The sequence below is a fragment of the Trachurus trachurus genome (genome assembly GCF_905171665.1).
Source record: "Trachurus trachurus genome assembly, chromosome: 3".
In the NCBI taxonomy this organism is placed as follows: domain Eukaryota; kingdom Metazoa; phylum Chordata; class Actinopteri; order Carangiformes; family Carangidae; genus Trachurus; species Trachurus trachurus.
Genome location: NC_139893.1, coordinates 4,177,458 through 4,189,912, shown reverse-complemented (window position 1 = coordinate 4,189,912; position 12,455 = coordinate 4,177,458). Strand labels below are relative to the sequence as shown.

Here is a 12,455-nt window from a genome sequence, read left to right as displayed (position 1 = left end):
AGAAGAAAAAAAAAAAAAAACATTTGTCTTTGTGTGGCTGCTGCTATTCTGATTAAAGGGATAGTTCATCCAAAATTGAAATTTCACTCATTAATATCTACTCACCCTCATGTGGACTAAGGGCTGGGAGAAGTTTCAGAGTCCTCCGTGGCTTCTCTGAGTTACAGGGGGTCTCGGCATAGCAGTGCATGTCCATATAACGGTTGCAAACGGATACCGACTGTCTTCGTAACAAAAAGACACACCAAAAAGCATCCAAATAACCTCCATGCTGCTCGTATGTAATGTCCGTCTTGTATTGAAGCCCCGAAATGTGAAATTGTCCCGAAAAAAATTAAATGAGTCTATTTGTCAAGCTTGTTTTGTAGCAGAAGCTTCTCGAAGCTCCTCTTCCTGGTTCGTCAAATTTGGACAAACTGGGAAGAGGAGCTTCCACTACAAACAAGCTTGAAATATAGACTTATTTAATTTTTTTCAGGACAATTTCGCATTTCAGGGCTTCAATACAAGACAGACATTACATACGAGCAGCATGGAGGTATTTGGATGTTTCTTGGTGTGTCTTTTTGTTACGAAGACAGTTGGTATCCATTTGCAACCGTTATATGGACATGCACTGCTACGCCGAGACCCCCTGTAACTCAGAGAAGCCACGGAGGACTCTGAAACTTCTCCCAGCCCTTAGTCCACATGAGGGGGAGGAGATATTAATGAATGAAATTTCAATTTTGGGTGAACTATCCCTTTAAGTAGAAACAGACTTCTTCTCACCCGTTTCTGATAGTGATGTTGCAGCGATCTTTGAAGGGAACTTGTTTGGTGTTCACTTGAAAACAGGAGTTACCGTGTCTCCTCCAGCCCTGCAGGACCGACAACATGAGTCAGACTTTTTAGATAACAACACAGATCTTTTATTGAAGAATTTAGTTAGTTAGAAGGTTTCCATTATGCAAAAACAGTTCAACTCGTTCCCACAGGCAAAGTAGTATAAATAATCAAGACAATGCTTACAGAGAGTCCACAGCTGTTATGTAATATAATGTTTCTATATACTCAGTAAAAGGTTGCCAGATCTTTAAAGGGATAGTTCAACATTTTGGCAAATTGGCCCATTGCCATAATCCCTACAGTATAGTCATAGCAGTAGGTTCGTTACCTTTAATTGTCGGTGCAAGCTATTTTTAGAGCTACGCTACGGAGGCTAATGGGATTTCTTGGTCTCCCTCATCAAACTCATCAAATACACAATCCAACAACTCCACAACGCTCTGGTGGAAATTCATGCAAAACCACAGATGCACGTTGCCTTCAGGGACAGTTTTTCATCAAGCAGTCTCTGTATTTCCCTCTAAAACAACTCTGTGTGGTAACGTTGTGTTATTATCTCATAGCGTGGTGAATGTGCAGGTCACAACTTGTCCACCAGAGCGTTGTGGAGTTGTTGGATTGTGTATTTGATGAGTTTGATGAGGGAAACCAAGAAATCCCATGAGCCTCCGTAGCGTAGCTCTGAGCAGCTCACGGCTCTGCTCCGCCGTTCTAAAAAATAGCTTGCACCGACAATTAAAGGTAACAAACCTACTGCTATGACTATTATGACGATTATGGCAATGGGCCAATTTGCCACAATGTTAAACTATCCCTTTAAAAAGGTGTCATATCTATTTCTCATGACATATGTGATCTTCTCTAAGCGTAAATATGTCATCATCCATTTCGAATCTGACTTCCAGGTAAATGCGTTAAAGTCGGCCTGTCGCATACATCATACCAGACTGTAGTTAGTTTTAGTTTAGTCCTTTGCCACGTGCAATGTAGCAGATCTACGAGCCGTTCTGAGATCAATCATAATAATACTCATGTTCTTTAACCACCACGTTCATTTTAAATGAGTTTCATTTCTGCAGATGCACTTGTACTTCCTTTCTGGTTAAAACAGCTGCGACACATCGAACTCAAACCACCTCCCTAACCCTCCGTCATGTGATTAAACATCAAGACGACATGTGAGAGAGTTTGTAGTTGTACTGTAGGTTAATGTGCATGATGAGCGTCACTTACATCTTCGTAGCGACACCCGGCCTGCGCCTGCGTTTCGTTCTTGACCTGTCCTTTAATCTGACACATGTAAGGAAGCGGCTGTGTGCACGTCCCAACCCGCCAACCGTGAGACTGTGGGGAACAACAGACACACAGGTTTGGTTAATGTCATAAACACGAAAGCAGAAGAACATCAGAAGACAGAGATGGTTAATTGGTGCTCAGCTCTGTCAGCACCAGTTCTTTTACACCTTCCTTCCTCTCTCCGGTCCGTCTGTGCTGAACCTGTAGCCATCTTGTTGTTGTTGTCTGCCTGCCTTCATGTGTCGGCATGCATGTCTTTTTGTGGTCTCGTTTCTACTGTGTATGCATGCAGTTTGTGTCTGTGCTTCTGCTTTGCATGCTGTGGCGTCATGTGTCTTTGCTGCATGTGTTGGGGATGTATTGAATTATGTTTTCTGATTGATGTTATATACGTATGTTCTTTTGTCAAGTTGTTAATTGCTGTGCATGTTTGTAGATTGCCTTGGCTAATAACTTTGTAATTTTAAAGGGATAGTAGCATATTTTTAAAGTGGGGTTGTATGATCTACAAATAGCCCCCAAGTACTTTAATTGCAGTAGAAGACTCTCTGCACTCCTCCCGTTAGCAACGCCAGCCCATAATAGCCCTGCCCAGAGATTTACAACATACAGTGTTGTGAACAGACCCAAAGAAACGGCCTATTTTCGCAGCCTAAAAGAGGTTTTACCTGAAAAAGATACACAGTTCCATTGTTCACTATAATATAATTTTTTCCAGCCCTTCAAAGTGCAGGAAAAACACAGTTTTTATTTGGACCTAACCAACTGCTGATCGGCGGGCGCTAACCCTGGGCGGAGGGATACGTGAGTTGGTTAGGTCCAAATAAAAACTGTGTTTTTCCTGCACTTTGAAGGGCTGGAAAAAATTATATTATAGTGAACAATGGAACTGTGTATTTTTTTTCAGGTAAAACCTCTTTTAGGCCACGAAAATAGGCCGTTTCTTTGGGTCCATTCACAACAATGTATGTTGTACTGTAAATCTCTGGGCAGGGCTATTATGGGCTGGCGTTGCTAACGGGAGGAGTGCAGAGAGTCTTCTACTGTAATTAAAGTACTTAGGGGCTATTTGTAGATCATACAACCCAACTTTAAAAATATGCTACTATCCCTTTAATCATATGCATATTCTGTTTTTAGGGTGACTTTTTAACATCCGACTGGGGACTACAGATGAAAAATAGCCTTTTGGCTAATTCTGGCGCATTTACAGTGATGTTATTAATGTGCACTGTCCCTGTTTTCAAATAAACTTATTATTATTATTATTATTATTATTATTATTATTACACACATATAAAACACACACAGACCTCTCCAGAGTAGAAGACGCAGTTGGAGGCCAGAGTGGGCTGGACCGGTTGGTTCGGGCCCCAGTAGGTGAAGCTGACCGGCGCCGCGTCGAGCCACTTGAAGACCGCCGAGTTCACGTTGTCCGCAAACAGACCGATCCACACGTCCAACGCCTGACCGTCTGACACACACGGGAAGAAACATAAACAAAACATCAGTCCATGTCCGACGACGAGCTCATTCCCTCCATGTTCAGGAGTTTACTAGAGAAATATAACAGATAAACCAGTAGAGCAGCATAGATTTAACAAAAAACTATGATGAAATACATTCGTCAACTACCTTTTCTTTTTTTTATAACATCATTCAACACAAACTGTGACAGTCACGATTATCAACACTGATAAAGGAAAAGACGAGACCAAAATGTGGTTTACAAAATAAAAACTTTGCCAGAAGATGGATTAAAGAGATGGCATCAAACACGACATTGGAAAAGATAACGTACATTATTAAACAGAAACATCATGTTTTTGATGACATCTGGAGACCTTTTATACGTTTCTTAACTCATGATGTTAATGTTGGTAATTTGCTTCAGCAGGAGGAGGCTCTGAATGTGTGATATGATGTCCTGAGAAACGCCCTTGAAATTCATCATAACTGTTATCAGTATTTGTCTACTTTTATTTATTTATTTATTATTATTATTTTTCCTTCCTTTTTGCTTTATTTTCATGTTATTTTTTTAATATTTAACTTATTTAGCGAGGGGAAGAGGGGAAGGGAGGGAGAATAGGGAGAAAAAGTTTGCTCTGTTTCTTGCATGTAAGAATGTCTTGTTTGATTTGCTGTAAATTGCAATCAAAAACTAATAAACACATGCTTGAAATTTTTTTTTTTTTTTTTTTTGCCAGAATCGACAAAAAAAGAGGAGACGAAATATACAGCCGTGGCCAAAAGGTTTGAGATTGAGAATGACACAAATATCCATTTCCACAAAGTCTCCTGCCTCAGTTTTTATGATGGCAATTTGCATACTGTATACTCCAGAAAGGTATGAAGAGCGATCAGATGAACTGCAACTGGTTGCAAAGTTCCTCTTTGCCATGAAAACAAACTCAAGGAGAAAAAGGTTTCAAGAAAGTCCAGAAAGCCCCAGGATCGTCTCCTAGAGTCGATCCAGCTGCAGGATCGGGGGCTTCAGGATCGTGAAGTTCTGCAGAAGGTTTTTTGATTTGTTGTTTTGGGCATCTGGAGAAGAAAAGGTGAGCGCTCCCATTCCAGTCCTGTTGTCATGGCAACAGTGAAGCATCCCGAGATAGACCGTTCGTGTGTGTGGTGGAGAGAGGGAATAAAGAACGATACCAAAAACATCCATCCAGGAGCAACTTCTCCAAACCCTCCAAGGCACTCGAACAACTTGATGTAATTGTCTATAAAAGCCTTTGACACTTGAATGAAATGCTTGTAATTATAATAAAACAAAAAGATGTAAAAACAAAACACTGAAGTAGAAACCTTCATAAAAACAAAACATTTGTGTCATTCTCTAAATTTTTGGCCCGCGGCTGTAAACACTTTTTTTTCACGCTTCCTGTGAGCGAACGGCAGATTAAAAAGTGCTGAACTTGGATGTTATGTTCTGTAGCCTACACACCTACATAATATGAAAACAATAACTTAAAGGGATAGTTCACTCAAAATTGAAATTATCTACTCACCCTCATGTGGACTAAGGGCTGGGAGAAGTTTCAGAGTCCTCCGTGGCTTCTCTGAGTTACAGGGGGTCTCGGCGTAGCAGTGCATGTCCATATGACGGTTGCAAATGGATACCACTTTTCTTCGTAACAAAAAGACACACCAAAAAACATCCAAATACCTCCATGCTGCTCGTATGTAATGTCTGTCTTGTATTGAAGCCCCAAAATGCGAAATTGTTCCGAAGCTTCAAATTTGGACGAACCAGGAAGAGGAGCTTCCGCTACAAAACAAGCCTGAAATATAGACTTATTTAATTTTTTTTTTCTGAACAATTTTGCATTTCGGGGCTTCAATACAAGACGGACATTACATACGAGCAGCATGGAGGTATTTGGATGTTTTTTGGTGTGTCTTTTTGTTACGAAGACAGTTGGTATCCATTTGCAACCGTTATATGGACATGCACTGCTACGCCGAGACCCCCTGTAACTCAGAGAAGCCACGGAGGACTCTGAAACTTCTCCCAGCCCTTAGTCCACATGAGGGTGAGTGCAATTTGAATTTTGGGTGAACTATCCCTTTAAGAGAAAAATACGGCCCACGACTTGGAAACGTTGTAATAATTCCTGTGACAGCTGGACACAGCTGTTTATAAGAAGCGGTCAATATGACTGAGACAAGACTGAAACTTCACTATGAGGATGAGTTTAACTAAATATGATAAAAACTGACAAGGACATTTGACACAGAAGACTAAATATAAAAACAGCTGCCAAAACTAACATGACAGTTGAGTGTGAATGAACTGGTTTCATGAAATCTGAACTGAACCGTAAATCAAAAGCCAAGAAGCCAAATTCCAAATTCCTTGTTCAAAAAGAGAGATTAATGCTTCACAGCTCATCGCAGAGAGATTTTATATCACAAGAATGAAAACGAGAGTTTTTTAACCTCCATGGAAATTCATCCTGATCATCTCTTTGCTGTCGACGGAGTGGAAACTGGCCAGAGACCCGGTTGCTCCTCCTTCGTGTATTTTGTTACATTGGTACAAGGCGTCAGTCATGTTTCGAGGGTTGTCCTTCATCAGCTTGTAGCACCAGCCGTTCCACGGGACCCAACCGTCCGGACACACTGTTTCTTTATACACAAAAGACTCTGCAGAAAGAAAGAGACAGAGGGAGAGAGAAAGAAGGTCAGCTACAGTATGACTTTATATCAATGAAATCTGCATTTAATCCTAAAGCTGGGTTTAAAAAAAAAAGATTTTCCAATTCATATCGATCTTCATTTGAAAGATCCAATATCGATTTACATTATAAAATCCTTCCCCACCCATGACTGAACTGAAGAGCTGCACTGTTTACTTCTGTAGCGGGTCATGTGAGACAAATGTGCATTCATATAACAGCTTTTGGTTCCATTTTTACTGTATGCATTAATATTTCTAATAATGAAACAGGTTAGTGCTCCATCTTTGTACAATATGCAACATTAATTCTGTGAAAATCTCTTTCATAACCAAAAGAAATTGGTCATAAAACAGAAATATCTCTAAATTAAACAATATCTAATTGAATCAAAAATCAAATCAAATGGGAATCGATTCAATTTAGTAAATCAGTAGCGATACTCGGCCCTATTCAATCTCTGAATCTCCAACTTCACCTGTAGTATAGTGTTACAATGCTAATATCAACATTTAGCCCAGGTACAACCCTGCAGAGCTGCAGTTTTTATAATTCAGAGTAGATGCATATTGTGCAGTGACCGCTGATACCGTTTTACCGACCTGTTGTCGCCGTGCGAGATGCATTGACGCTCTTCTTGCAGATGTACGGCAGCCGTTGGCCGCACGCCGCGGATTCAAAGTTCTGTTTGGAGTTCAGGACGCCACAGTCGGACTCGACCGTTGCAGAGGTGGACGGCATTCCTGTCAGGAAAACATCCCACACACACACACAAGGGTGAGTAAAACAATAAAATAAAATCCCAAACTGGATGCAGCAGCAGACAGAGTGACATTTATCTAATCTTACCTTTATTCATTCATTAACTTTTATTTAGACTATTGAGATTGTAGAAACCTCAATCAAAAGTTTGGACACAGCTTCTCATTCAATGGTCTTTCTTTATTTTTTTATCACTTTCTACACTGTAGATTCAAACTGAAGACATCAAAACTATGAAGGAACACATACGGAGTTATACGTTTGATCTAAACCAAGCTGAGATGGTTTGGGACGAGTTGGAGCAGAGTGAAGGTCAACAAAAACCGTTCCAGGTGACGACCTCATGAAGCTGAGTGATGACTAAATCTAAAGTGTGAAAAAGGTGGATACTTCCAAAAAATCTAATTTATAAAACATATTCTGCTTGGTTTAACACTTTTGTGTTTACTACATGACTCCACATGTGTTCCTTCATAGTTTTGATCTCTTCAGTTTGAATTTACAATGTAGAAAGTGATAAAAAATAAAGAAAAACCACTGAATGAGAAGCTGTGTCCAAACATTTGACTGGTAGTGCATAATTTTACATCCAGGATACACAAATAACATGTCTAAGTAGATTATTAATAAAATAAAGAGAGAAGTAGTGGTAAGCAACTAAAAACAAGAACAGTTGGAGGTAAAATAAGATTGACACAGTGTGAAAAACTGGATTTTCCAAGTTCAGTAAAAAAAAAAAAAAAAACTGCTGGCACCAATGAATTAATCTATGAGGGTAAAAAATAAATAAATAAGGGCTTTAAAGATGAATAAAAACCCAGCGTGTATCACACCTTTCATTCATCCTTTAGCAAACAGAGTTGCAGCTGAAGCATGAATGTATAAAAATGTCTCCAAAATCTAAAAAATGTTGCCTCTTCAAATGAATCCTATCTTATCTCATCTTCGGTTTTTTGAGGTTTCATTAGGAACTGTTTTATGCTGCGTTCCTGGTTCTGCAGGTCATTCAGAGCTGCAGCGATACTGGCATGTCGTGAATTACTGCGACCACAAACAGCTCATACAGTATCAGCAGCAGCAGAAAGGCAAACGGCTGCTGCCAGTGTAAGAACAACACCAACACCTTCGCTCTGACAAGAAACAAGGAGGAAAAAAAAACCCACAGCAAAACATATTACAATAGCTTATAAAGCCTTCCATTCAGTTACTATTAAAGGGTTATTCAGCAAGACTAACAATCCCAATGCCACACTGTGTCCAATAACCAGGCAACAATGAGCTTCTTTAGCTGTAACACTGGCCTCATTGTTTCTCCGACTGACACCAAGTCACGATTTACAGCAGCGGCAGCGGCAGCCGAGCACAACAGGATGCAGGTTCTGGTGTCGCAGGTGTTCCCGGCAGCTGAAACTGGCTTTTTTATACTGTGGTTTAGTTGCACTTTAAGTTCAAGGTTTAGTTTTTTTTTTGTAGTACAGAAAGAGACAGAAAAGAAGATAAAAGAAGAAGATGAGAACGGTTCATTGCCTTCTTCCCAGCGCAGCACGGAGAGCGGGGAGCCGTCGGACCACTGCCAGCCCTGGGACACGTCTAGCTGCTGAAGGCCGATCCACATCCTCTCAGGCATCGTGCCAAGGCCGTCCAGCACTAAACAACAGAACAAAGAGAGGAGGAGGTGGAGGTGGGGGGAGATTACAGGTCGATTTCAATATGAATCATTGAGATCACAACAGAAGGAAAAAAAACTACAGACACGAGGAGAAGAGAGGGTGGAAGGGACGACCATGAAGCCCCAAGTGAACCGCAAACCTATCAATAATCTCAAAATGTGTCGATATGAAACTTCAATGTCACAACTGTTTTCAGCTTTTAGTAACACTTTATTTGACGCCTATATCTATACTATACTACTACATAGTTATAATGAGTTATAATGCAGCTATAGCACTGGATAACTACAGTTATAAACACTCATAAATGATCATAATGCTTTATAACAATAATCATAACACACTAAAGCTTTTTATCATGACTTATAAGGTCAGGTATTATAATACATTATAATTGTTAGTAACTCGCTGACAATGCCCACATTGATAAGGCATTATAAATGTGTTATAATTGGCTTATAAACATGTATAACTATCATTATAAACACTCATAAATGATCATTAGGCTTTAAAACAATAAGCATAACACATTATAGAGCATTATAACTCTATTATAATACTTATAAGATTTTATACGCCATTATAAAAAATGCTCTATAATGTGTTATGGTTATTGTTATAAAGCATTATGATCATTTATGAGTGTTTATAATGATAGTTAAACACGTTTATAAGCTTAATTATAACACATTATAACTATATGTATAATGCATTATCAATGTGGGCATTGTCAGCAAGTTACTAACAATAATAACCTATTATAATACCTGACCTTATAAGTCATGATAAAATGCTTTATAGTGTGTTATTAAGCATTATCATCATTTATGAGTGCTATAACTGCATTATAACTCATTATATGTATGGTTATATAATGCATTATAGAGATAGGCGTCAAATAAAGTGTTACCCAGCTTCTTTTTTTCAAACTGAGATACAGTAGTGTGTGTCTGTGTCACCCACACAAAGCAGGAGCAGCGACACATACTTTGAATGCAAGTGCCATGTGACAACGTTCTTCTGGAGACACAAGAGATTGGAAGATAAGACTCACACTCACACACACGAGCATTTAAAACAAAACAAAGCAAAACACTGCACTGCTGCAGCTGCAGAGTCTTTGATGTTTTTCTTAAAAGGGAGCGGTCGCTCATCGTGACCCACAAACCCACAGACGGTAGGTACTGTATCAAGGACGGTGATGCATCCTCCATCCTGTCTGCAAAGGAACTGTTTTAGTTTATGATCTTAAAATATTTCTAGTGCTTCAACTTGTCCGACTCGTTTTTAACTTGTCTCTTTGTAATTATGTCACACACTCACACACACACACAAGACGAGGAGGAACAAAGGCAAGAAAATGTTGGTTAGAGTTGGTAGTCAAGTGCCACTTTGTGCAACAGAAACAACCAACAAGAAAAAGAAAAAAACGTTTAATCTGCAGATAAATTGCAGAACAAACTTTGAGGAACTCTGAGGAGACTGAAATGCTAATGAGGTTTTGTCTTTACTCAGCTAAATAGAAGGTCAGTTCTTAGTCATTTGAGCTTCCTTGTCTTTTATCCTCACATAAAAGAACAAGAAACAGAAGGAAATACAAAAAAAGGATTAAGAAGAAAAAGAAAAAGACAAAGAAAAAGAAAGAAAGACCCAAACTGGAAGGCTGAGGAGGTAAATCATTAGATAAACATGTTAAATCTAACAAGCTGCATTGCACATGATTAAAAAAAAAACACACAGTAATTGTTGTGTTAAAACACTTTGCATTGTTCCATCAGCTTCAGACAAAGATAATTTGTGATATTATTCTTAATCAATAAAAACTCTGTCGTGTGAATAAAACAGATGTTTTCTCTTTGTGCCGGGAGCAAGAGTTCAACTCAAAAATCAAACTATTTCCTTCCAAGGCAGAATAAACATTGTTTCTGGGCTGTGAGAGAGTCACAGACCAGATGATATATTAAGATATGGATTTATTTTTAGTCTCTTTTTTCAAAAACCCTTTTAAAAAAATGCAAAACATTTCAAAAGCTCTGTTCTTACTGTTATAAATGAGGCATTTTCATTGAATGTCCTGTCAGAGCTGATGACTTTAACAACTTTGCATTTATTTATCTATTTTTCTATCTTTAAAAAGTGGAGGAGAGGTGGAGATTAGGTGAGTGAGTCTTACAGGTTGTGGAGTGGAGATCTTCGGGCGCAGACAGACTGAACAGATCCGCTCCCTGACTGCGACACGAGTCCAGAGCTTCGTGCCAGCTCACCGCCGCATCGGAAATGAACTCGTAACAGAATTCCCCTTCTGGTCCGGCGAACAGACTCTGGCACCCGTCCTCTGCAAAAATAAAATAAAATAAAACAAAACAAAAGTCAAAGAGATGACGTGATGTGTGAGTGTCATTCAGTTGGATGTGTTTTAATGAGATTTATCCAAAGAGAAGAATGAATTACAAAAACAGGAAATACCCTGCACACAGATGTTTTAGATTAATCACTTCACAACTGATACATCTGGAGACTTCTTCTTATTATTAATAATAATAATAATAATAGTAATAATAGAGTGTGCAACATGCCAGGTATTAGACAGCGTCCTTTTTTCCTGTCCTGGTCGTAGTCCAGCGAGGTGGCGCACCAGGACTGTGTCGGGACGTCGTCGTCGGGGAGACAGCCGTGGTGCCAGCTGCCGTTGTGCTTGAAGGGAAACACACAGGGAGCGCCGGCCGAGTTCCCATCGCTGGTGTGGACGACTGCAGAGAGAGAGAGGAGAGGTGAGATCAAACGGTGCAAGTTACTTAACTTTATTTGTTTATTTGGATGGGACAGTGCACATTAATGAACATATAAAAACATGTAAATGTGCCGGATTATAGCAGCAATGCTAATTTGCATCCGGAGTCCCATAGCATAAAAAACAGTACAGTGACAATACACACACTGCAAAAACTCAAAATCTTACCAAGAATATTTGTCTTATTTCTAGTCAAAATGTCATTTTTAGTCCAAACAAATCAAATTATACTCAAAATAAGACTTGTCACATAAAAATGTGCTTGTTTTTAGACACTTTTTACCTCTTTCAAGCATATTTTCAGTAGTACATGCTTTCACTGGCAGATTTTTCTACTTATTTCAAGTGAAAATTAGTTTGAAACAAGTGAAAATGATCTAAATACAAGTTATTTTAAGTGGAAAGAGATTAGTTTTGACTAGAAATGAGACATTTTGACAAGAAATAAGACAAATATTCTCGGAAAGATTTTGAGTTACGACATAATAATGCAGACAACAAAAAGATAACAAGACGACTATAACGAAATAAAACATATTGACATTTTGACAAAAACTTCCATGGGTAGGGGGACCATAAGAGTTTCTGAGAGATAAAGTGCAAAAGTGCTGGGTTAAAGTGACAAGTGACTAAAGTGCAGGAGTGCATAGGTACCAAGTTGCATTGCACGGTGCCCTAAAGTGCACATCAAAGCCAGAAACAAGCTCCGAGTGAAGAAGGCAGAAGAAACAGAGAGAAACCTGGTGACAGCACATTTCATTAGCATTCAGAAATCCCTACAGTAGCACAGACCGTGAATATTATTTTGTTCTTTATGCACTTTAAAGATGAACTGTTCAAGTCTGGTGTCTCCTCCTCTGTGTCTCTAACCCTCCTCTCCTCCATGTGCATTTGTTTTCAACAACGAAGCCGGTGAGAAAT

General features: G+C 39.2%; 1 protein-coding gene across 1 annotated transcript in view; it reads right to left on the bottom strand.

Annotated features, from left to right (window-relative positions):
* Positions 1-12,455, bottom strand: part of ly75 (lymphocyte antigen 75) — a 58,574-nt gene that overhangs the window by 38,043 nt on the left and 8,076 nt on the right. Inside the window, exons 3-10 of the mRNA XM_084001507.1 lie at positions 11,320-11,493; positions 10,917-11,078; positions 8,601-8,720; positions 6,914-7,054; positions 6,073-6,279; positions 3,438-3,598; positions 2,062-2,172; positions 772-860 (exon numbers count right to left, since the gene is read on the bottom strand). Coding sequence (XP_083857633.1) covers positions 772-860; positions 2,062-2,172; positions 3,438-3,598; positions 6,073-6,279; positions 6,914-7,054; positions 8,601-8,720; positions 10,917-11,078; positions 11,320-11,493 — 1,165 coding nt within the window. The remainder of the gene's footprint in view (positions 1-771; positions 861-2,061; positions 2,173-3,437; positions 3,599-6,072; positions 6,280-6,913; positions 7,055-8,600; positions 8,721-10,916; positions 11,079-11,319; positions 11,494-12,455) is intronic.